The 26,973-nt window shown below is 37.0% G+C and overlaps 2 protein-coding genes and 1 pseudogene across 2 annotated transcripts in view; 2 read left to right on the top strand and 1 right to left on the bottom strand.

Moving 5' to 3' along the window:
* The window catches only part of LOC120782087 (cullin-associated NEDD8-dissociated protein 1), a 52,120-nt gene extending 41,099 nt beyond the window's left edge, over window positions 1-11,021 (top strand). Inside the window, exons 4-8 of the mRNA XM_040114237.1 lie at window positions 7,815-9,176; window positions 9,236-10,183; window positions 10,249-10,492; window positions 10,551-10,697; window positions 10,749-11,021. Coding sequence (XP_039970171.1) covers window positions 7,815-9,176; window positions 9,236-10,183; window positions 10,249-10,492; window positions 10,551-10,697; window positions 10,749-10,879 — 2,832 coding nt within the window. The 3' untranslated portion in view covers window positions 10,880-11,021. The remainder of the gene's footprint in view (window positions 1-7,814; window positions 9,177-9,235; window positions 10,184-10,248; window positions 10,493-10,550; window positions 10,698-10,748) is intronic.
* Window positions 1,219-3,666, top strand: LOC120782097. Its single transcript, XM_040114246.1, has 2 exons — window positions 1,219-2,675; window positions 2,756-3,666. The coding sequence occupies exons 1-2, from the start codon at window positions 2,667-2,669 to the stop codon at window positions 3,275-3,277; spliced, it is 531 nt and encodes a 176-aa protein (XP_039970180.1). The 5' UTR covers window positions 1,219-2,666; the 3' UTR covers window positions 3,278-3,666.
* Window positions 11,022-23,190: 12,169 nt separating the features above from the next.
* Window positions 23,191-23,804, bottom strand: LOC120782086 (annotated as a pseudogene).
* Between the last annotated feature and the right edge of the window lie 3,169 nt (window positions 23,805-26,973).

Raw genomic sequence — 26,973 nt, 5'->3', positions numbered from 1 at the left:
TTCAATAAGTACTCGGTCAAGTGGTGAACGAGGGCAAGACGAAATATCTCCTGTCATCAAACAAACAGTCGGCGCACTCGCGACTAGGCTCCAACGTCACTGTTGACAGTCATAACTTTGAAGTCGTAGATAACTTCGTCTATCTTGAAACCAGCATCAACACCAACAACAATGGCAACCTCAAAATACAACGCAGAATATCTCTTGCCAACAGGTGCTTCTTCGGACTAATGGCAGAAACAGCGAACAACGCAAAACCGCAGCCCGAATCAGCTGATACGACCTATCTTATGAGAGCGCAATGTAAATGATTAGCAAACATCTCTTCTACCGTACTTAACCGTAGAATTTCCCTCGGTTTGGATTTTTTCCGTAGAAACGGGTCATCAGATTGCTCTGTCACAACACCAGGGCCAGTCTCGAGATACTGTAGTAATTATAAAAATTGTCCTCAATATGTTTGCAATTTTCTTAAACTAACTCAAAATCAGATGCGAATGCTTTATTTGTAAATATGTATATAAACTATTTTCGTAGTTTAATTTTAGTTTTGATATTTTATATTATGAAAAATTGTAATTGAAAAGTTAGATGTGTACAAAACTATATAAACATATTGAGCAATAGCAACATTGTTTAAATGAAAACAAAAGAGATAATCTGATTTCTACGTTGCTACTACGGGCTCAACTTTTGACAGATTTTATTCGCTACGAGCGGCAACTAAGGAAGGGAGGAGCGGAATTCGCTGTTTCTGCTATAAGTAGGCAATGGAGAAGTAAAGTCCTCTCTCGACAAACAAAAACCAAACTCAATAAGTCACTCATTATTCCCGTCTTGCTATATGGTGCAGAGGCATGCACGATGAAAACATCTGATTAGTCGACGTTACGAGTTTTCGAGAGAAAAGTTCTGCGAAAAACTTATGGTCCTTTGTGTTTTGGCCACGGCGAATATCGCATTCGATGGAACGATGAGCTGTATGAGATATACGACGACGTTGAAAAAAGTTCGGAAGACAGCTGCTACGCTGGCTTGGTCATGTCGTCCGAATAGACGGAAACACTCCAGCTCTGAAAGTATTCGACACAGTACCCGCCGGGGGAAGCAGAGGAAGAGGAAGACCTCCACTCCGTTGGAAAGGCAAGGTGGAGAAAGACCTGACTTCGTTTGGAATCTCTAATTGGCGCCATATAGCAAAATAAATGATTGGGGCGCTGTTGTTAACTCGGTCATAACCGCGTAAACGGTTTCTTCGCCATTAAAGAAAAAGAAGAACAGACGCATAAAATTTTCTAGCATTTATTTCAGAGCTATTAAGATAAAAAAATTTTATTTGAAATTTGTAATTGCACAGTATGGAAAAAAATGTAGCTGGCGATTTTATTAGACGCAGTCCTTAAGTGAAGTTGCTAAATAGAAGCCAGCAACTAAAAATCAAAGATTTCGGAACTGGTTTGGTGGGGTCCCGTTATAAGGAAATGAGTTAAGGCAGTTATTATGACTAAAGTAGGAACGAATCATTAGTAGAAGAGCCCATTGTGGAGTCTTTGTTTTCTACCGTTATTTTCTCTCTCTTTTCTTTTAATCTATTGACCTGACCGCAAATGCATGTACTTTAGCGCTGAATTAGAATGGAATTGATTTAAACCTCATATCCCTAATACAAGTATTATGAATTCCAATCATCTGATTGGCCTCTATTACGGTTTAAACAAACTTCAACTTTTTGTAGTATTACCTCAGTAGAGACAATAATAAACGTTCGGTTTGTTTACACATTTATACTCAACTCCAAAAAATCTCTAGAGTGTTGTGTAACACCTTTTTCGCTACTTTTATGGTCATTAGGGTGTCGTGTTAGTATTTAAGCTACATATAAATTTTCAAGTTTAATGAAGAACACTTAAATAGATATTACATAATGGACATTTTTACATCACGAAACTGATTATTTTGAATTACTTTGCAATTTTATTGGGAAGTTACTTGTTATCTAAGTCGTTTTTTTTTAAACAAGTGTTAAACACCCTTCAAAAATTTCTTAACTTTTTCATGCAAAAAGATACAGTCCTGGGCTTTCGTTGGACATACATATCTGTGGTCCTAAGCCATAACAACACAACTCCACTTTTGGCCAAAATGAGTTATTATCATGGTTGGAATCTCCATACTTGATTTCACATTGTGTCAAAATCTTATAAAGATCACTCCAATAGTTAGCGAGATATTAACGAAAGAAAAACTGATCAAATCAAAGTGATTGCAAATTGATTGCACTTGTGCTTTTGTTCTCAGTTCACATTCAACAAGCGGAGCGGCTGGTTGTTCATTTTTTGCGTGCGGAAAAATAGCATATCTAACTTGTGCTTTTATTCCGAAGTAAGTTTGTTGTTCGGAAACTTACATAAGTATACTTGTGTTGTTTTATCCAAAGTATTTTTTTTCTAATGCCTACCATAACTTAAGTTGTGCTTTTGTTTCGTGCTGTGTTTCTTATCATTAGTTAACAAAACAAAAGATATGGTATTTTTCCAAAACGAATTATTTGCAACCAACAATTTAACTTGACTTGCTTTTTTATTCCAAGTGCTAGCTTAAAGAAATTGCTGAATTGTGCTTTTTTGCAGTACATATTTACATAGTGAAAATTCAAAACACAATGGATGACCAAGGTAGGTTAAAATTTATCTGACATTATAAGTGTTTGAAATAAGTTTTATTAAATTGTGCCACATTTTTTTTGTCATTAAAGCTTCAGAAACGCGTGATTTACATCAATCCCTTCGAGAAAGCCAATTTTCATACGAGCCATTTTCCAGCCATAGGCGATAACTTATTCTTAAATATGTTTCACGATCCCGTTGTACCGAATGAGACATCATGTAGTGTAGATTGCGGATTTGCCACTTTTCCACGCAATTTTACAAAATTGTTCTCAACTCAGATCGTTAACTCATCTCCGCAACTATTCGAAATGGACTTTAGCAGCGATGATTCTATCAGAGATCCCGACTATATTGTTTCAAGTGCGACCTCGGAATCAGAAAAGGAGAATCAACCTGTTTATATTTCGGAGTCAATATTAGAGAGTCCATATGCCGATACTGATGAAAATGTCCAAAACTTTACTCAACCTCCCAAAAATATAAAAAAAGACAGACAATTAAATAGAAATTCGGGAAGATCGTACACCACGAAAAAAGGAAAAGTGGTTGCTGGTCGCAAGTGCCTACCTCTCGAAAGTTGCCGAAAGAAATGCGAAAGTACCTTTTGAAAAACAAAAGCACATTTTTGAGGAATATTGGAGAATGGGCGACTACAAATCAAGGCTACTTTTCATTTGTGGACTCGTCGAAATTGGCGAAAAGCTGTCTGAAAAAAATCAACTAGAACGAAAATTCGACGAATAACAAACTATTATTCTGTAAATATTGATAGCGACAAAGTTGACGTCTGTAAAGGTTGTTTTTTGAAGTGCTTTGGAGAAACAAACAGTTTTTTGAGGAATGTGATTGAAAAGAAACTTAATTATCCAAAATCACCATTGGCCGATAAGAGAGGTAAGTTCACTCCAATAAACAAGCTAGACGAATCACAGGTCGAAACTATTACGCAACGTATTAATAGCTTTCCTGCCTATGAAAGTCACTATTGTCGGCGTGATTCAAGTGCTAAATTTTATGCTCCGACTTGTCAATATCAAAAATGTACAGTTTGTACTGCAAAGAGGTTGAAACTCCTATAAGTTTAGCAAAATATTCGGAAATTTTCCACACAATGAACGTAAAATTCAAACAACCGAAACTTGATACTTGTAATAAATGTGACTGCTTTAAATCCCAATTAGACCACATCAATAAAAATATGCCAGAATATACAATGTTGATTGAAAAACAAGCAAGGCATCACGCAGATGCAGATAGAGCTTTTAAATCAAAGGATTTTGATAAAGATCTGTCAAAAACTCACATAAATATAAAAACGTACACATTTGATTTGCAGCAAGTTTTACCAACTCCTTACCTCAAAACCTCAGTCTGCTACTATAAGAGGCAGTTGAATACTTATAATTTAACCATATACGATTGTGAAACGAATAAGGCCTTTTGCTATATGTGGCACGAAGCAGTTGGGCAGCGAGGTGCTAACGAAACATCATGTATTTTCCAGCATTTAAAGAAGGTGTCAACAGACGAACATGTTGACTCAATCGTATTTTATAGCGATTCATGCGTTGGCCAAAATAAAAACTCCTTTGTGGGCTCAATGTTTATAGCTTTCTTAGAAAGCAACCCTACTATAAAAATGATTGAGCATAAGTTCCAGAGCCAGGGCATACACATATGGAGTGTGATGTGGCTCACGCCCTCATCGAACGAAAAAAGAAGAAGACTACTATGAAAATCCACCATCCACGTGATTGGTATCAATTCGTTCTTTCAGTTGGTACTAACAAAACGTTTGAAGTAATTGAAATGGAAAATAAATTTTACAAATTTGGTACAATCGCTAAAAATAAATTTAATTGGAGGAAAGTGAATGAAGATGGGGAAAAGTTTACGTGGTCTGATGTGAAGTGGCTCCGATACACTAAAAATCGCTTTGGTGGTGTAAAATACAAAACTTCGTTAGAGGATACGCAGCCTTTTAAGATAAAATCACGGCAACTCCTCTTATATCGAAAGAGAAAAAGGAAGACTTGTTGAGCATTTTAAACTTAATCGATCCCATGTTCCATAGTTTCTACAACAACTTAAACTCAGGAAATATACAGAATATTGATCCAGACATTGGCGATACCTGTACCTCAACTGAAAACATTGAGAACGATACCTCTCAATAGGATATCCTGTCATCATAAAAATCACTGTTTTATGTTTTAAATGGTTGACATTCACGTTTAGTTCTTTATTATCATATTGCATTACTTACTATTTTTTAATTTTATTTCATATTTTTCTAATATCAACTAATTTCAAAATCTTGTTGTATGTACTATAAAATTGCTGAAGTTCCAATGTTTTATTCTTAGTTTTCACATTTCATTACAAGAGGCTAATTTGTTTAAATAAATGCACTAATTTGAGTTCAATAACACTTTTATTTAAGAATGTATAATATACATATGTATATGTATGTTAATCAATGGAAATAAACTGCGGATTAATATACAACCAACTTTGACAAAAGAGCACAACTAATGTTATGCTAAACATATTTTGTTTAATATTATGGAATATCGGCATAACTTGAATTGTGTCGCCGGAGAGTACAACCTTTAGTTCAGAATAATAACACAAGTTAAGTTATGTCTCTCAATCGTGTCAAATTACTTTAGGGAAAAAAGGATTGAATCACATTTTTAAGCGTATTTTAAAAACTACAGGCACTTACCAAAGTTTTTTGGCAGTATAAGATGGATATGATATCACTTGAGATATTTAAAAAAAAAATTCCGGGATTCCTTCAAAAACTTTTTTCAAATTTTACTTTGAATCTTTAAAATGCTCTATTGAAAAATCAAAAAAACACACTTGTGCTGTTGTGGCTTGTGACCACAGATATACAAAATGGTTAGCCCTTACAACGGAAAATTAATTGGAATTTGTATTTAGATATAAGAATATAATTTTACAAATAATTTATTTAAAAATTATGCCAATTTAAAGTTAAAAAAAAAACAAGATTGGTTTAGAAAAGCAGAATCAGATGTTTTCTGTCGGTCAAATGTAAATAAATGCAGCCGTAGAAAACTCATCACCGAGAAATCTAACACTAGGAACACAACTCACTGCTTACAATATATTATCAGAAAATCAATGTTTTAAGGACGAAATATGACACACCATAACGTTTGAATCATCTATTAATAAAAATATAATAAAAAATATAAAAATAATTTTTGATTTATATTATATTATATTTTTGTAATTTTTGCCTAGTACTTACTTACTGAATATATAGAGCACTTCGTTGCTACTACTGAAAATCCAAGGAGGCCGCTACGCACCCCCCAGAAAGCTACCACGAAAGGGTTGCTTTCTACTGTGGTATTACAGTTTTCAACTCTGTGGGCTCAAGGGCTAACAAACAGTTGAAAATAAATATTAATGAATTTATTTAGGAAGAAAAATAAGAGAAATTGAAATAGGTCAAAAGAACTAAGTATTTTACTTATAATTTCAAATTATTTTAATCAGTTATTGTGTTCAAATCCATAGAAACGTTAAACATAGTTAAACTCGTGGAGTAGTCCCGAAACTGTCATTAGAAAATATGAAATCAGTAGTGCAAACTGCTTAGTGTCAGTATTTACTTCTTCTTAATTGGCGTAGACACCGCTTACGCGATTATAGCCGAGTTAAGAACAGAGCGCCAGTCGTTTCTTCTTTTCACTACGTGGCGCCAATTGGATATTCCAAGCGTAGCCAGGTCCTTCTCCACCTCTTCCTTCCAACGGAGTGGAGGTCTTCCTCGTCCTCTGCTTCCCCCGGCGGGTACAACGTCGAATACTTTCAGAACTGGAGTGTTTTCGACCATTCGGACGGCATGACCTAGCCAGCGCAGCCGCTGTCTTTTAATTCGCTGAACTATGTCAATGTCTTCGTATATCTCGTACAGCCCATCGTTCCATCGAATGCGATATTCGCCGTGGCCAATGCGCAAAGGACCATAAATCTTTCGCAGAATTTTTCTCTCGAAAACTCGCAACGTCAACTCATCAGTTGTTGTCATCGTCCAGGTCTCTGCACCATATAGCAGGACGGGAATTATGACTGACTTATAGAGTTTGGTTTTTGTTTGTCGAGAGAGGACCTTGGTTCTCAATTACCTACTCAGTCCGAAGTAGCACCCGTTGGCAACAGTTATCTTGCGTTGGATTTCCAGGCTGACATTGTTGGTGGTGTTTACACTGGTTCCCAAATATACGAAATTGTCTACAACTTCAAAGTTATGACTGTCGTCAGTGAGGTGAGTGCCAAGTCGTCAGTGCGACGACTGTTTGTTTGATGACAGGAGATATTTCGTCTTGCCCTCGTTCACTGCCAGACCCATTTGCCTTGCCACCTTGTCCAGTCTGGAGAAAGCAGAACTAACAGCGCGGGTGTTGAGCCCGATGATATCCATATTAGTTTTGCGGGGATGGCACTATTTACTGCATTTCCGAAAAAGCAAAAACTTCAGTTAAGATTCTACGATTTTTGTTTTATTACTAGTATTTAACATTAACGAGCCTCAGTCAACATTCTAGTAGTAAAATTTGCATCGATACCTACTTTCGCGCACTTTTTCGTCAATTCAGCAAGTAATGGTTTAAAGAAAGATCTGTTATTTTTCAGACGCCCTATATATGTTGATCATTTTAAAAAAGAATAATAAACTAAGATTAATTTATTATCTAAATATAGGAAAGTACATAGAAACGTTACTCTAATAAATTTATGTGAGAATTGCAAAAACGTTTGATTCTCGCACATGTTTACTCATTGAACGTAAATTAGATTTATATCAAAAATACAAATGTATCATGTATCATGTATTTTTGCTAAGTTAAATCTTTTTATAGTTTATAAATGTTGCATTGCAATGCTTTACGAGGAAATGCGTATATCAAGCGTTGCGGTTACTAAGAGGGCGCTTATTTCTATTTTGTATACTAAAACTGAGAAAATAGTTATTTTACTTATAACTCAATTTCTCGTAGAAAGTTGGTTTGGTTTAAATACCCAGACAAAAAGTCGACCTTGCTATTTTATATTTATGCCTGAAGTTAACACTATTAAACATATTTTTCTTTTTTTGTGGAATAGATTTTGGATATTTGTCTTCAATATTTAAGTTACGATCCTAACTATAACTATGAGTCTGATGATGGTCATAGTTGCCTTGCGATGGACACTGAAGAAGGAGAATATGTCGACAGTGATGATTACAGTGACGATGACGATATAAGTTGGAAAGTTCGTCGTGCTGCCGCAAAATGTTTGGAAGCTTTAATAATAACTCGCCATGAATTTATTGAGAGTTTTTGCCAAGATTTGGGACCTATATTAATATTGCGTTTGAAAGAAAGAGAAGAAAATGTGAAGTCGGACATATTTCACGTATATATAACTTTGTTGAAAAGTGCCAAAGCTCCACACTTTTTAACACAAGATCCAGATTCAATGGAAGAAATTCCCCGAATTTTCTCTCTTCTTCAAGATCAACTAAAAGATGTTATTAAAATTATCCAACCTCTAATGCGTGAACGGTCGATGAAAACTCGTCAGGACTGTTTTCTTTTATTGCGAGAATTATTAAATGTATTACCTGGAAGCTTAGGGCCATATTTAAATGATATTGTCCCTGGTATAAGTTACGCACTTTGTGATAAAAATTCCACAAGTAACATAAAAATTAGTGCATTAGGATTCTTATGCTCTCTTTTAACATGTCATACACAGACATATCTTTTTCAACCTCATATTCCCACACTGGTACCAATTATAATTACTGCAGTATTTGATTCATTTTATAAAATTTCTACAGAAGCACTTCAAGTCATGCAACAACTTGTAAAGGTTATAAGGCCTCTAGACGATCCCTTATCACCTGTTACTTTTAAAATAGAACCTTTTGTGGAAGACCTATATTCTGCTACACTAAAAAAATTAATGACATCTGATGTTGATCAAGAAGTAAAAGATCGTGCTATAACTTGTATGGGCCAAATAATAGCAAATATGGGCGATTTTTTGGTTCCGCAAGTTCAAACATGTCTCCCTATATTGATGGAACGGCTTAATAATGAAGTAACTCGGCTAAGTAGCGTTAAAGCGATTCATATGATTGCTTCCTCTCCTTTACGAAACGATTTGACTTCAATAATAAAAGAAATTATTCCCATATTAGGTTCATTTTTAAGAAAAAATAATAGAGCTCTCAGATTGAATTCTTTGGATTTACTAAATAAATTGGTTGAGAATTACTCTCCTGCATTTAATCCCCAAATTCTACAATTAGTAATTGTTGAACTTAAACCGCTAATATCAGATTCAGATCTTCATATTGCTCAATATTGTTTAATACTTTTAACAGCGACGGCTCTTAAACATCCAAAAGCTCTTGAAGATACTCATGAGCAATTTTTGCCTGCTGTATTAATGCTGGTGCGTTCACCGCTTTTACAAGTAAGTTGTTTCTTTTATTATAATTTATTAATTATTTATACAGAGTGTATATTTTTTAGGGTAGTGCACTGACGTGCACGTTAAATCTTCTTCAAGTCTTAGTTCAAACAAATATTCATCATTTGGATTACAATTCTTTGCTCAATAAACTTATGGATCCAGTTATCATTGATAATGAGCAGGTTCATAAACAAGCCCATCATTCTTTAGCTAAATGTATATCATCACTCACTCTAAAATGCCCCTGGGAAGCCATACCTTTAGCGTCGCGTCTTCTTGATTATATTCAAAAAACAACCGAATGTAATGATATAAAAATGAGCTTTTGTCTATTAACCATTGGAGAGATTGGTCGCAATTTTGACTTAAGTCCGATTTTATCTTTACCACAAACTTTAATTGATTGTTTTGGTGTTTGTTCTGAAGACGTCAAGAGTTCATCAAGTTTGGCCTTAGGTGCTGTTGCAGTTGGAAGTTTGAAATCTTATTTACCCCTTATATTAAAAGAAATAGAAGGACAACCGAAACGTCAATACTTGTTATTGCATTCACTAAAGGAAGTTATATCAGCATTATCTGTTACCCAACATGGACTCTCTCAATTAATACCTTCCGTTCCATCTATTTGGGTGCAGCTTATAAAACATTGTGAGAGTTCTGAAGAGGGTTCTCGAAATGTTGTTGCAGAATGTCTCGGAAAGTTAATTTTGGTTAACCCAGATGAACTATTGCCACAACTTCGTGATGCTTTATATTCTAATAATGCTATAATGAGAGCCGTTGTTGTATCTTCTATAAAATATACTATATCAGATCAACCGCAACCAATAGACCACTTATTAAAACAAAATCTAGGCGAGTTTCTTTCCTCTCTTCGTGATCCAGAACCAGGAGTAAGGAGAGTAGCATTAGTCACATTCAACGCGGCCATTCATAACAAACCAACATTAGTACGTGACCTACTGCCCACATTATTGCCTTTTTTATACTCAGAAACAAAAGTAAAGGTTAGTATTAATCATTTATCAATCAAATTAAATACATTTTTAAACTTTCGTTAAACTATTTATAGTGTGAATTAATTCGTGAAGTTGAAATGGGTCCATTTAAGCATACTGTTGATGACGGTCTAGACATTCGCAAAGCAGCTTTTGAATGTATGTATACTTTGTTAGAGCAAGGACTTGACCGAGTTGATGTGAAACAATTTTTGGGACACGTGCAAGCTGGTTTATGTGATCATTATGATATAAAAATGCTAACATATTTAATGACAGCGCGTTTAGCTGTTTTATGCCCTGATGCAGTATTACAACGTATGTTTAGTATCCAGTGTATATCTTTGGTACACTAAATTAAAAATGTTTTGTTTAGAACTTGACCAGTTTGTGTTGCAATTGCGGGAAACATGTACTTACAAAGTAAAAGCAAATTCTGTGAAACAAGAACACGAAAAACAAGATGAATTAAAAAGGTCTGCACTAAGAGCCGTATCCGCGTTATCCCAAATACCTAATGCAGGTAAGCTACCGTTTTTTTTCTTTTCGGCTTCGAAATTAAATTATATTTCAGACAAAAATCAACACTTCACGGATTTCTTGAAAACAATCAAAGATACACCGGAATTGTGCAAAATTTACGAATGCATTCAAAAAGACTCCAATTCGGTCAGCATTGAAAACGCATCGATGGATCAAAGTTAAATGTAAATTCAGTTTTGTTTGGTAATACGAAGGGCTTGTGTAAACCAACACGTCATCTAAAAAATATGGTAAAGGGTTTTCCTACGTATTATATGTAGATATCGTCTTTAATAAATAAACTAAAATTTCATATTAACTTCAATCGGATAGTCAAATTAATTCTTAAGTTGTAGTATATCGTAAGTTTCCTAAAAACATAAACCGATTTTTGGAAGTGCGTGCGAATATACACATTTTCAGAACTCGATTTTAAAGCTTAGATGAACTGAACGAACACCATATGTTGGGGAATTTACCAAAATGATCGTAGATTACTGATTCTCCAATAAAATCAACAATATTTATTTATATAGCCTGAATGCATTGTATAATAATTTGAAGGTAGTTTTATTTACGACCACAATCGAACGACCATCTTAAAATTTACATTGTTTAGTGCATTTATTGCGTGGCAAAGCGACTCAGCGATAAAAATAACACTGGTCTACAAATTGTAACTTTTTGTGTGCCTTTCAATTGAATACTTTATTTTTATATTGCTTTGAGGTTACTGAATAGGAAAACAAGAATATGTTTTTTGAATTAGCTCTTATTTTGGAAAAAAAAATAACGTATTTGATTAAGATTTTCTCTTCTTTTTCGTTTGTCTTTTGTAATCACTATTAGGGGTATCTCTTTTCAAATTCCAGCAGTAGTCCGCTAACATTGACGCATCCCATCGGCCCTGGTATCTCTTTTCCATTGTCGAGATATCTTGGTGGAATCGTTCACCATGTTCGCCACTTACATCACCGCAGTTAGAAGGGAAAAAATCAAGATGAGAGTGAAGAAAATGAATTTTTAGGGACATATTGCAACCCAACTGTTGATACTTTTGAAGGAGATTGTTCACAAGTTCAACATTATTTTCATTTCTCTTATTGCCCAAAAAACCATGAACGACTGCTCTAAAAGATTCCCATGCTTCTTTTTCAAAGCCCTGTAAAACTGAATCAAAGTTTTGGTCCTTTAGAATCTCTCTTATTTGAGGTCCGATAAAGATTCCCTCTTTAATTTTGGCGTCGCTTATACGTGGAAATTTACTTCGCAGGTATTTGAATGCTGGTCCATCCTTGTTGAGAGCCTTCACAAAGTTTTTCATTAGTCCCAATTTGATATGTAAAGGCGGTAGAAGAATTTTTTGGGAATTAACTAGAGAAAGGTGCTGGACGTTCTTTTCTCCAGGATTCAGGCTTAGTCTAGCATTCCAATCTTTTTTTATGTAATGTAAAGATCTAGCCCGACTATCCCACTCGCACAAAAAATAACAGTACTTGGTATAGCCCATTTGTAAACCCAACACCATTGCTATGACTTTTAGATCACCACAAATCTGCCATTCGTGCTCTGAGTATGATATAGTATCTAAAATTAATTTCATATTTTCGTATGTTTCTTTAGTATGCACAGCGTGGCATAACGGAATCGATGGTTGTGTGTTACCATTATGGAGAAGAAACTTAATTTTGAGGAGTCTATGAACAGCCGCCATTCCTGTGGATGATATTCAATGTTCAAAGCGTTCATCAAGCCATTTACGTTATTACAGAATGCAAGCTGGTTTTCGGATTTGAAATAGGGCATCAAGTTCTTCTGACGATATCTGTATAAACTGATTTTGACATCCGGTTGAAGCAAATTCCATTGCTTAAGTCTTGATCCTGGTAATTCCGCTTTATCTTTTGGCAAATTTAAATCTCGTACAAGGTCGCTGAGTTCATCTTGCGAAATTCTATGAGGTTCGTCACAAAAAATATTGTCACCCACAAACTGTGGCGATTGTGAAGTTGTAGGCTCATTGTAGTCAACTTCCATTGAATTAATCGCTTCTTCAGAATCTTGCTGGTATTCTTCGGGAGGTCGAAGAACAGGTAAATCGATTCCATGTAGTACAGGTCGCGATACAGAGGCTACGTCAGGGTATATGTACTACGCTTCGTTTCTTTTTTCGTGATATACCGTGCTGGATGGGTGGAGTCAAGCAAAAGTAACAGTCATTCGCATGATTGGTAGGTTCCCTCCACATCATTGGTACACCAAAAGGCAATGAACGTTTCTTTTTGTTTAGCCACTTAATCAGATTTGTGGAGCAAGTTGTGCAACTAAAATGTGGTACCCACGATTTGTCTTGGTTTTTAATTTTAATTCCAAAATAATGTAAGTAAGCAGTTTCTAAACGTTGTGTTATTGAGCATAAGGGTCACTTACCACAAATGTAGCAAAAATTGTCTGCACTATTAACACATTTACGCGACATAACGAAAACTGTAGATTTTTCACTAAAAATGACAAAAAAACGGTAACAATTTCACGTTTTAACTGTTAAACAAAACACAGTCAACGTTAAACACAACAAACAAATGTGAAATAATAAAATTTCCGCGGGTAATCACTAAATATTTTGAGTTATCATCGTTAATGTGATAAATCTGTCGCGCTACCCTCTATTATATTTATAAGGCATAAATGCACAATAAGAGCTAATTATGAATTTTAACTTGTATATTTATGTTCAACGAGTGAAATACAATCAATATAGTATATTTTCACGTAGAAGGCAATTTTGATGTAGACCAGTGTAATCAATCTGCTGGCAGAAGTCGAACGAACGGGTCTATGCCGGACTGAATATATGTGCGTGCAAATGAGTGTATCAAAATTACTATTATTTCAGGCAATTAGATTATCGTTGGACATTCCCTGATCATGATTCTATCATTTTCTTGTCAATTACATATGAGTTATATTTATAAAATAAAGAATCATACAATAAGAAAAAAAAACAAAAATTGAAGACATTCGTAAGCAAAACAAAAAACTCTGTGATTTAATAATAAATAAGGTGCGGAACTTCTCACTTAAGGCGTTTGTTTTTTCCTCTGCGTTACGCCTCTATTACTTTTCGGAGTATCTGAGAATAATACTGAGAAGTTTTTTTGAGATTAAACGGATGTTAATATTTTTAGTTCCAATTCTTCAGCATAATACTATTACAATATTGTATGCAAATATGAGAGCGACATGCATAGGGAAGTAATCAAATGGCGAATAAAGTGGATCTGCTTGGTAAAGCCTAACTATAAGTATTCAATTCTTAAATATATTTAAATCTAAAGAGGCTCAAGAATGTGGTTGAGCTTTTTTGGTAAAACATTGCTCTCTAGTAGGCTGGTAGATAACTTCTTGAGTGATTGTTCTAAGCATTTTGGATTGGAACCTTTGTATTATATTTGTATCAATGTTGGTTGTACAGGTCGTACTCCACAGTTGAAGGCCATACTTCCAATTCGGTTTTATGTTTGCATTGCATAACGGGACTTTGATGTCTAGACTAAGTTTAGAATTTTTGTTTGAAAGCCAATTCAAATTTAATGTTCTTAACTTCATGCAAGTTATTTTGCTTGCTACATGTTTTCACCACGTGAGCCTTCGATCCAGGGGAATCCCAAGATAAGTTACTTCATTCGCTTGGGGTACTAGGACATTGTTTAATGCCTTTTTTCGGATTTAACCCTTTTATAATTCTAGTAACATCAAAAGTAGAAGTCCTAATAGACACAAGTGACTAGTCAGCAGTATTGGGCAAAGTTGGCAACTTAAAGATGTTATTTGGGCAATTAGGTTTAAATACCTTTTTTAGGTGATTTGCAAAGCAATTACCTTTTCCTTATCACTACGTGCCCAATTACCATTCAACTGTCTTAGCGGCATGTTGGAATCTACTGGTGGCTTAAAGGACTTTTGGGCTTTCCAAAGGGAGTTTTGCTTTGCTAGAATTTCGACACAGTTTCTTTACAAAGTTTTCAATGTCTATTTCATTATTAGTTATTTTTCTAAAACCAACTGGTTTATTGTTTCTTGTTGTTGTTGTTGTTGGGGTTGTCAATACAGCTGCATTAGTTATTATACCTTATACTTTTATCAATGTCCCTTCCTGTATTTATTTTGCAATCAATATTGATGCTCTTATTCATAATAGTATAGTACAGCTGCCGTCCTTACGGATAAAAAAGACGAGACCCAGTACGTGTGTTTTGCGTTGTAATCTCCACTGCTAGAAATCTTTGACCTTCCGTTTGCATTCCATTCCATTTTTTATACTCTCGCAACAATGTTGCTAACGAGAGTATTATAGTTTTGTTCACATAACGGTTGTTTGTAAGTCCTAAAACTAAAAGAGTCAGATATAGGGTTATATATACCAAAGTGATCAGAGCGACGAGTAGAGTCGAAATCCGGATGTCTGTCTGTCCGTCCGTCCGTCTGTCCGTCCGTCCGTGCAAGCTGTAACTTGAGTAAAAATTGAGATATCATGATGAAACATGGTACACGTATTCCTTGGCTCCATAAGAAGGTTAAGTTCGAAGATGGGCAAAATCGGCCCACTGCCACGCCCACAAAATGGCGGAAACCGAAAACCTATAAAGTGTCATAACCAAGCCATAAATAAAGATATTAAAGTGAAATTTGGCACAAAGGATCGCATTAGGGAGGGGCATATTTGGACGCAATTGTTTTGGAAAAGTGGGCGTGGCCCCGCCCCCTACTAATTTTTTTGTACATATCTCGGAAAATACTATAGCTATGTCAACCAAAGTCTACAGAGTCGTTTTCTTCAGGTATTTCCATATAAATTTCAAAAATGGAAGAAATCGGATAATAATCACGCCCACCTCCCATACAAAGGTTATGTTGAAAATCACTAAAAGTGCGTTAACCGACTAACAAAAAACGTCAGAAACACTAAATTTTACGAAAAAAATTGCAGAAGGAAGCTGCACCCAGGCTTTTTTTAAAAATTGAAAATGGGCGTGGCCTCGCCCACTTATGGACCAAAAACCATATCTCGGGAACTACTAGACCGATTTCAATGAAATTCGGTATGTAACATTTTCTTAACACCCTGATGACATGTACAAAATATGGGTGAAATCGGTTAAGAACCACGCCTTTTTTCAATATAACGCTATTTTGAATTCCATCTGATGCCTTCTCTGTATAATATACACATTAGGAACCAATGATGATAGCGGAATAAAACTTTACACAAATACGGTATTTGAAAAATATGTAAATGACGGATAATAAAATCTCGATTATCATTTTATCGTGCGAGAGTATAAAATGTTCGGTGACACCCGAACTTAGCCCTACTCGAAAATTTCACACTGAGACGATCCCTTAAATATCTGAAAACAGCAAACCCGTACGTCCCGAAAGCTGCCGGTGAATTCATATCCTGAACGGAACGAATAGGAATCATATTGCCCTTGATGTATGTATATACTTTATCGAGTTTGCTTCAATTGAACAAGTTTTTATTTCAAATAGCGAGCTATGCTGCAATGAAGGATTATCATTGACTTATTCTGTGATGTGATAAATTCACCTCAACAGCTCTTTTATTAATAGGGATAATTATTAAACAAAAAAAACGTTCAGTTAATAATGAAACTTTTGCTGTTTTTTAAATACGACCACATACGCGGATACCATTAAGCCCACTTGTTTAAGGACAGCACTGCCCTCAGTGCTGCCAAAGAACACTACGATATCATGGGCTCTCTCAACAAACAAAGAGACAAGTTTCGGGCTCGACAAAGACTAAACGATAGAGCGTAAGCGTACATGTGAAGTTAGCTTTACGCAATTGTGCATTGAATGCTGATTACTGATATATATAGATGTACATAACGAGGAACTGAAGCGGCGCGCAGCGACAAAAAGTGCACCTCGCGCGTACTTGTGTATATTTCTTATTTATGTATACAAAATGATCGGACAAAGCAGAACAAAGCTGCCAAAAACAATCGAATGTATAAATTGCAGAGAGTCTGGCTACCGTATAAGGTAATACGGCTTTTTGCGTTTTAGCCTTTCTTTCCAATTACTTTGAACGGCAAGAGCCCTAGCTTCATTGTTCACACGGTCAGAAAGTCTTTCCATATGAGACTTTGCATACTTGTTGAATGATGCGGCAACTGACTCAATTCTGAGATCGCGTTCAAGCTCGTGACTGCGAACATACCAAGGCGCATTGACGGCGCATCTTAAAACTTTGTTTTGGAATCGTTAGATTTGTACAACAGTGCCAGGGCTTGAGCAGCCCCAAAGTTGTAACCCATAAGTCCAAACTAGTCTGAACACCTGCTTGTAGACAAGAATTTTGTTATATGAGGATAGAGCACAGTTTCTACTCAGTAGCCAATACATGATTCTGAATTGTATTTCTAATTCTTGTTTCTAAGTTATATTTCCAAGTATTTCGCAGTATTGTGATATAGTATTTGCACACGGTTTAAGTACAGAGGTATACATCTAGTGAAATCAATGGGAACTGATTTAGTTTCGTTTATTTTTATTCGCCCTTTAGCTATCCATTCAAATATTTTGTTTATATGTTCTTGCAATCTTGTAATTGATGCAGTTTGTGTTTTGCCGACAGACAAAAGCGCAGTATCATCTGCAAATGTTGCTGTAATACAATTGTCATCGTGTGGTAGATCGCATGTAAAGAGTAAGTAAAGGATGGGTCCTAACACACTACCCTGAAGAACACAAGCTTTTATTTCCTTTAAATCAGAGTACATATCTCCATGTTCAATTCGAAAAAAAACACGGTCCGAAAGGTATGATTTTAAAATATTGTAATATTTTTTTTGGTAGAAGCATCTTAATTTTGTTTAGGGGCCCACCATCGCAAACTTTATCAAGGGCCTAAGAAACGTCGAGGAAATCGGCCGAGCAGACTTTTTTTCTTCAAAGGCATTTTCAATGACTCGTGTTATTCTTTGTACTTGGTCAATAGTGGAGAGATTTTTGCGAAAGCCAAACTGATGCATCGGTATCAGATTATTCTCTTCAATTATGTTGTTAAGACTCAGAGTAAGCAGTTTTTCCAAAAGCTTTAAAGTATTGGCAGGAGAGATATGGGCCGATACGAAGTAATGTCATGCGCTGGCTTATCAGGTTTATTGAACATAATCACCTCTGCAGTTTTCCAATAAATAGATACGTATTATATATGTACTAATAGTAGCGTTCATTATGGCACTAATTTTACTTATAACGTTTTGAGGAAGCTGTTTTAGTATTTCGCTGATAATAAGGTCAAACCCGGGTGATTGTTTAGACTTCAGTATTTTTATTTCTGCACATACCTCATCGTTAGGAATTAGAGGAATTTCGGTGTAATTCTCGTAAGAATGAGGTTCCATTTCTGCTGCACTGGATGTGTCATATGGTTTAAAGACACCTTCAAGGTATTCCGAAAAAACATTTGCTTTCTCAGTATTTCTCTTGGCCCATGTCTAATCAGCTTTTCTAATGGGATGATGCTGAGTTACGGGTCGAAAAAAACAAAATTGGAAACTTCCAAAGTGAATAATCATTCTTATGGTCATTAGATAACCTTTTCAGATAATTGCTGAGAGTTATATTTTTAAATGACTTTATCTTATATCGGGTGATTTTTTAAGAGCTTGATAACTTTTTTAAAAAAAAAAACGCATAAAATTTGCAAAATCTCATCGGTTCTTTATTTGAAACGTTAGATTGGTTCATGACATTTACTTTTTGAAGATCATTTCATTTAAATGTTGACCGCGGCTGCGTCTTAGGTGGTCCATTCGGAAAGTCCAATTTTGGGCAACTTTTTCGAGCATTTCGGCCGGAATAGCCCGAATTTCTTCGGAAATGTTGTCTTCCAAAGCTGGAATAGTTGCTGGCTTATTTCTGTAGACTTTAGACTTGACGTAGCCCCACAAAAAATAGTCTAAAGGCGTTAAATCGCATGATCTTGGTGGCCAACTTACGGGTCCATTTCTTGAGATGAATTGTTCTCCGAAGTTTTCCCTCAAAATGGCCATAGAATCGCGAGCTGTGTGGCATGTAGCGCCATCTTGTTGAAACCACATGTCAACAAAGTTCAGTTCTTCCATTTTTGGCAACAAAAAGTTTGTTAGCATCGAACGATAGCGATCGCCATTCACCGTAACGTTACGTCCAACAGCATCTTTGAAAAAATACGGTCCAATGATTCCACCAGCGTACAAACCACACCAAACAGTGCATTTTTCGGGATGCATGGGCAGTTCTTGAACGGCTTCTGGTTGCTCTTCACCCCAAATGCGGCAATTTTGCTTCTTTACGTAGCCATTCAACCAGAAATGAGCCTCATCGCTGAACAAAATTTGTCGATAAAAAAGCGGATTTTCTGCCAACTTTTCTAGGGCCCATTCACTGAAAATTCGACGTTGTGGCAGATCGTTCGGCTTCAGTTCTTGCACGAGCTGTATTTTATACGGTTTTACACCAAGATCTTTGCGTAAAATCTTCCATGTGGTCGAATAACACAAACCCAATTGCTGCGAACGGCGACGAATCGACATTTCACGGTCTTCAGCCACACTCTCAGAAACAGACGCAATATTCTCTTCTGTACGCACTGTACGCATTCGTGTGGTTGGTTTAATGTCCAATAAAGTAAACTGAGTGCGAAACTTGGTCACAATCGCATTAATTGTTTGCTCACTTGGTCGATTATGTAGACCATAAATCGGACGTAAAGCGCGAAACACATTTCGAACCGAACACTGTTTTTGGTAATAAAATTCAATGATTTGCAAGCGTTGCTCGTTAGTAAGTCTATTCATGATGAAATGTCAAAGCATACTGAGCATCTTTCTCTTTGACACCATGTCTGAAATCCCACGTGATCTGTCAAATACTAATGCATGAAAATCCTAACCTCAAAAAAATCACCCGATATATAATCGACGTTTTTCTGCTACCATTTATTTATTTTCTTTGGTATACTTATGACCTGATGTAACGTTTATTTTCATTGGTGTACTACTAACGGTTGCATATTGAATTGTGTTTGTCAAATTTATGATTCCGTTATCTAGCTCAGAATTACAATTTATATTTGCGTGATTATTAACACTAGAGTGGCGAGAGGTTAAAACGGGTTGCGAAAATATTAAATTATAAATGTACAGTACTATATTTATACATTTATAAACTTTCAATTTTGCTTATCTTCTTAATTGGAGTAGACACCGCTTTCGCGATTATAGCCGAGTTAACAACAGCGCGCCAGTCGTTTCTTCTTTTCGCTACGTGGCGCCAATTGGATATTCCTAGCGAAGCCAGGTCCTTCTCCACTTGGTCTTTCCAACGGAGTGGAGGCCTTCCTCTGCTTCCCCCGGCGGGTAATGCGTTGCATACTTTCAGAGCTGGAGTGTTTTTGTCCATCCGGACAAAATGACCTAGCCAGCGTATCCGCTGTCTTTTAATTCGCTGAACTATGTCAATGTCGTCGTATATCTCGTACAGCTCATCGTTCCATCGAATGCGATATTCGCCGTGGCCAATGAGCAAAGGACCATAAATCTTTCGCAGAATTTTTCTCTCGAAAACTCGTAACGTCGACTCATCGGTTGTTGTCATCGCCCAAGCCTCTGCACCATATAGCAGGACGGGAATTATGAGCGACTTATAGAGTTTAACTTCTGTTCGTCAAGAGAGGACTTTACTTTTCAATTGAATACTCAGTCCGAAGTAACACCTGTTGGCAAGAGCAATCCTGCGTTGGATTTCCAAGCTGACATTGTTGGTGGTGTTAATGCTGGTTCCTAAATAGACGAAATTATCTACAACTTCAAAGTTATGACTGTCAACAGTGACGTGAGAGCCAAGTCGCGAGTGCGACGACTGTTTGTTTGATGACAGGAGATATTTCGTTTTGCCCTCGTTCACTGCCAGACCCATTTTCTGTGCTTCCTTGTCCAACCTGGAGAAAGCATAACTAACTGCGCGGGTGTTGAGGCCGATGATATCAATATCATCGGCATACGCCAGCAGCTGTACACTCTTATAGAAGATGGTGACTTCTATATTTAGTTCTGCAGCTCAAACTATTTTCTCCAGAAGCAGGTTGAAGAAGTCGCACGATATGGAGTCACCTTGTCTGAAACCTCGTTTGGTATCGAACGGCTCGGAGAGGTCCTTCCCGATTCTGACGGAGCTTTTGGTGTTGCTCAACGTCAGCTTACACAGCCGTATCAGTTTTGCTGGGATACCAAATTCAGACATCGCGGCATAAAGGCAGCTCCTTTTCGTGCTGTCGAAAGCAGCTTTGAAATCGACGAAGAGGTGGTGTGTGTCGATTCTTCTTTCACGGGTCTTTTTCCAAGATTTGGCGCATGGTGAATATCTGGTCGGTTGTTGATTTTCCAGGTCTGAAGCCACACTGATAAGGTCCAATCAGTTTGTTGACGGTGGGCTTTAATCTTTCACACAATACGCTCGATAGAACCTTATATGCGATGTTGAGGAGGCTAATCCCACGGTAGTTGGCGCAGATTGTGGAGTCTCCTTTTTTATGGATTGGGCATAGCACACTTAAATTCCAATCGTAGGGCATGCTTTCCTCCGACCAAAGTTAACAAAGAAACTGATGCATGCTCCTTATCAGTTCTTCGCCGCCGTGTTTGAATAGCTCGGCCGGCAATCCATCGGCCCATGCCGCTTTGTTGTTCTTCAGGCGGGTAATTGCTATTCGAACTTCTTCATGGTCGGGTAATGGAACGTCTGCTCCATCGTCATCGATTGGGGAATCGGGTTCACCTTCTCCTGGCGTTGCGCGTTCACTGCCAATCAGCAGGCTGGAGAAGTGTTCCCTCCATAACTTAAGTATGCTCTGGGCATCAGTGACTAGATCACCTTTGGGGGTTCTACAAGAGTATGCTCCGGTCTTGAAACCTTCTGTAAGCCGCCGCATTTTTTCGTAGAATTTTCGAGCATTACCCCTGTCGGCCAGCTTATCAAGCTCTTCGTACTCACGCATTTCGGCCTCTTTCTTCTTCTGTCTACAAATGCGTCTCGCTTCCCTCTTCAACTCTCGGTATCTATCTCATCCCGCACGTGTAGTGGTCGATCGTAACGTTGCGAGGTAGGCAGTCTGTTTTCTCTCCGCTGCGACACGGCACTCCTCGTCGCACCAGCTGTTCTTTTACACTTTCCGAAAACCAATGGTTTCGGTTGCAGCTGTACGTAAGGAGTTTGAAATGCCGTCCCACAGTTCCCTTATACCGTGTTGTTGACGAGTGCTCTCAGAGAGCAGGAGTGCAAGCCGAGTAGAAAATCGTTCAGCTGTCTGTTGTTCTGTTGTGGCGTGCGTTTTTTGCTGCACAGAGGCGGGTGCGAATCTTGGCTGCAACAAGATAGTGGTCCGAGTCGATGTTAGGACCTCGGAGCGCACGCATATCTAAAACACTGGAGACGTGTCTTCCGTCTATCACAACATGATCGATCTGGTTGGTAGTTTTTCGATCCGGAGACAGCCAGGTAGCTTGGTGAATCTTCTTATGCTGGAATCTAGTACTACAGATAACCATATTTCGGGCCCCGGCGAAGCCAATCAGCCTCAACCCATTTGGGAATGTTTCGTCTTGGAGGCTGAATTTACCGACCGTAGTGCCAAAGATACCTTCTTTGCCCACCCTGGCGTTAAGGTCGCCAAGCACGATTTTGACATCGTTGACTATTTTAGCATGCTCAATAGCAATACTGATATGATATTTGAAAATATTCAAACGGACGGACGTTATCTTAATCGATAATAACTTATTTGGCCCAAATAAAAATACAACTCTAATTCCTTAATTTTTAATAGCGGTTATTATTAACCAAATTACATTTATTTGTTTTTTAAAGTTTAATTATCAACTTCCACACCTTTCATAATCGACCATAATTCACTAGATGTAAAGACGAATTGTAATTCGCGTAGATGCAAATGTTTCTTTTTCAAATCGCTGCTTGGCAACCAACGCGACCAACTTTTAGCTTATGAGTGTTGTTCTTTATTTGCTTAGCTGCTGTTGCCATTATATTAGTTTTATGCAAACAAACGTAGTTCTACCCGATGTTCTATTGGTTTTGGTGGAGCTGGTTCTTCCCACTCTCCCAATTCGGTATCATAATATTGCCATGGAGGTCAATTGTGCACCAAATTCCCAAAGCACGGTATGTCGGAGAAAACGACATCGGTATTACATTCGCTATCGATACGTTCCTTAAGTAGCTCACCAATAGGTTGTCCAGGACAGTTAAGCTCAGTGAACTTGGCTTTCAATAGGAAGGTAGCATCGCAAGTCATAAACGGTATCCCCACCATTTTTCGTCTTTACATATAACACGATGGAACCAGGCAATTAAATCGCTCAACTGGTAACGTTTTGGTCTGCAAGGTGGGTGTTGAATGTTTAGCATATTAGAAAGTATGTAAATTCAATTTTGCTCAAAAGGTACCCAACAGCTTGATAAACCTGACCAGTAGTATCGGCATCCTTAGCGTAATTGACAATAGCTTGTGCAACATCCGACACAAAAACCGGTTGTTTCACAGTACGTTTGCCCGCAAAGCAGAGGGACATGTCATGGAACTGGCGACGCCAAATATGGGCGTAGTATCGTAGGAAACGATCTTCCGAACTATAGATATTAACTGGCCTCTAGGAATTCATCGCGAACAGCACACTCACCGTAGTATTTACTGTTCAAAAAGTTGCTGCCACCCTCAAGCATAAAGCTCGGGACTAGCGTTTAAAGCAGACAAATGTGTCAAACGTTCTACACCACCTTCTTTGCTGATTCTATAAAAAATATTAAAAAATACATGGTAAATATTTTGAAATAAAGTTTAATTTTAGCTGACCTCGCAATGCGACGTGCACCTTTCACGTGCACGTTATTGAATTTAAAGTTTTGTCTCAAATTCACGACCAACTAATTTGATAACTACACTTGAGTACTTCACTGCATCGCGTATCGCTTTTTCATCTCTTAAATCATAAAATTGGAACAGCACCTGACCCATTACGCAGCAATATTAACGAGGCCATGTTTAGTTATTTCGTACTTCTATTGGAATAAAATCCGAGTCGATCTGTTATTTATAATCACAAGGAAAGTTTTGCAAACACTCGTACATTGTACCGTGGTCGATATCTTGAGCTTCGTTATTTTAAAATTATTCTCATAGGTTTATATAATTTATACAGCTTCCAGATTAACAAAATAACTAAATAAACTCAAGCAAATTGCCTTGCAAAAATATAAATTTGGCTGTGAATGAGCATACTCTGGACCCCACTATTCGGCATAGTTGCATATTTGTTCGTAACATTTTTCTGTGGTGAACATTTATTAACTTACCACAGTTAAAAAGAAGCATAAATAAAAAACTTAATTTTTTATGTATTTGTTTATAATGTCCTCTTATTTACGAATATGTATTAAAATAAAAATATTTTCAATATAAATAAATTACATAGATTCAATTAAGTATGCCCATGTTCTTGTTTTTGGGTTCTTTATAATAAAAAAATTATTATTTAATAATAATTATTATTTCTTATAAATTGAAAAAAATATATAATTCACTTTTTATTTCGAATCAGTTACATGAATTAAATTAAAAATATACCTATGTATTTGGTATTATATATATATTATTTTGTCAAAAAACAAATAATAAAAATCACAGATCGATTTCTGTAGGAACTAATTTTAAATAGTATTTTAAAAATACAAGCGCATCCAAGCAATACAAGTTTCATCGTTTAAACTAGATCTGATTTTAGTGCAAATGCTTCCAGACACTGAAAAACAACGCTCGCATCATCATAGACATTAATCGATTGCCGTTTTTTTTTATATTTTGTACGGAACTCAAAGACAAAAAGGTAAAAAATAAATCAATTTTACATAAATTTCGTAAAGATTATGAAACAAAGTCAACATACATTTTTATTTTTATTGGTAATTATGTTTTTTGACGAAGAATGATAGAGAAAGAGATTACGCAATGCGAATGTTTGCTTTCAGTCAGCTGTTCTCGCTGACGTCACGGTTGGCTTATTATTCGCCTGCGCTTTTGAATGTGTATTCGAATTGCATTTTCAAGTGTTGTATTGATTGTGAAATTCTAAATTTTTAAAATGCGTTGCGGAGTGTTCGGTTGTTATAATAACAATGGTAAAAATAGTGTTACGAAGTGAAGATTTTTTCATTTCCCTAAGGATAAAGCCGTAGTAAAACAATGGATTAATTTTTGTCGTCGTACGGACAAAATTAATGTTAAAAATGCATGCATTTGTGAAGTGCACTTCGCGCCAGAAGTCTTCGAAAGAAACGTGCAGTTTGAAATGGGTAGGTAGGTAGGTAGGAGTGCAGCCCTATCGGGCTCAGCTAGCACTTGATGTGCCATTTTGAACCACTATTCGTAGAACCTCCTGTATCTGCCCAGATCAAGTTTAGTTGGAGCTTGTCTTTTATTGAGCTTAGTGCTCTCTTGCAGTTGAGAACTATACTGGAATTTGTCATAGGTGAAGACAATGCCAGGAGGGCCGCCTGGCTGTCCGTAAATATAGTTGCTTTATATATATTCCCGTGGTTTTCTAATAGAACTTCGCAGGCTTTTTCTATGCCTTGTACTTCTGCTTGGAAGATGCTAGCCGAGTTCGGTAGACGTATAGAGAGAGATACGCCTAGATCAGCGGAGAATACCCCCGTGCCTACTCCGCAGTCCATTTTGGATCCGTCGGTATAGACTGAGGTGGTATCATCCTTTACTATTGAACCTTTTCTCCATTCTCGTCTAGATGGTATCCTCACCTGGAAGTGTCTATTGAAATCCAGCTTTGGGAGAATGTAGTCTGATTTGTTAATGGTGAACTTGTTTAGAATTACACTATGTCCGTAGTTGTGCTGATTCCAACCTCCCAATTCTTTTATTCTTATCGCCACAATAGCTGCTGTTTTGTGAATAAAAATGTCCATTGGTAGTTGATGCAGGATCACATTGAGCGCATCAGTCGGACTTGACCTGATTGCACCCGTAACACCCGCACATGCTGCTCATACCAGAGCTCCATATGTAAGTATAGGTCTTATGACAGCCGTATACATCCACATGATTATACTTGGCCATGTATGCTTTGTTTATTCTTTTTTCTATATTTATTTTCCAGGACAGTTTGGGTTCAATCTCCACCCCCCAAGTATTTAGCTGTGGGGGATAGAGTGAGTGTTGTACCGTTTAGTACCGAAAGTTGAAACTGAGGTATTTTGGTTCTGCTTGTTAATAGCATCAGTTCTGTTTTGTTCGGGTTAACTCCTAGACCATTGTTTTTAGCTCATAGGTTTAACCTACGAAGTGCTCTTTCCATAATCTCGCTGACGGTTGAAGGAAACATGCCTGATACCAACTACACAATATCGTCTGCATATGCTACTGCTTTCACTCCTCCACCGTTTAATTGTAGTAGTATTTCGTTCAGCGCTACAACCCATTGAAACGGGGAGAGGCGTCCCTCTACTCACATAACTTGTTTGTGTTGCAGCGTCGTTTGATGCTATAATCTTCCTTTTCTCAAGCATCGATAGTATCCATCTGCACACAGTGTCATCTATGCCACCATGTGCCAGAGAATCAATTATAGCATTTACTTCTATGTTATCAAAGGCGCCCTCTATGTCTAGAAAAGCAGCCATGGTGTATTGTTTATGGTGTAGTGATATTTCAATTACAATTATCACCTCGTGAAGGGCAGTTTCGGTTGATCGGCCCTTTATGTACGCATGTTGGGACTTCGGTAACTTCTCCGCCATTATTGTTTTTACGTGTAAATCTATTAGCTTTTCTAGTACCTTCAACATAAAGGAAGTGAGGCTTATAGGTCTAAAATCCTTGGTATTATCGTGTGTTCTTCTGCCTGGTTTTGGAAGGAACACTACTTTAATTCTTTTCCAACTTATTTGAACGTAAGATAGTTGAATGCTAGCTTTGTATATATCTTCAAGCCCTTGAACCATTGGTTCTACCAGCTTTTGCAGCATTATGGGCATAATCCCGTCTGGACCTGCCGCTTTAAATGGTGAGAAACTATTTATGGTATATTTGATTTTGCTTTTGTCTACTATCTGGCCTCGGTAATTAGCTGCGTTTACCAGTGGTTTTGGTTGAACCCTCGTTAAAGGCGTTT

Source organism: Bactrocera tryoni, unplaced genomic scaffold, assembly GCF_016617805.1.
Source record: "Bactrocera tryoni isolate S06 unplaced genomic scaffold, CSIRO_BtryS06_freeze2 scaffold_926, whole genome shotgun sequence".
Classification (NCBI taxonomy): Eukaryota; Metazoa; Arthropoda; class Insecta; order Diptera; family Tephritidae; genus Bactrocera; species Bactrocera tryoni.
The sequence above is the reverse complement of the archived record's forward strand: the minus strand, read 5'-3'. Positions and strand labels throughout refer to the sequence as shown.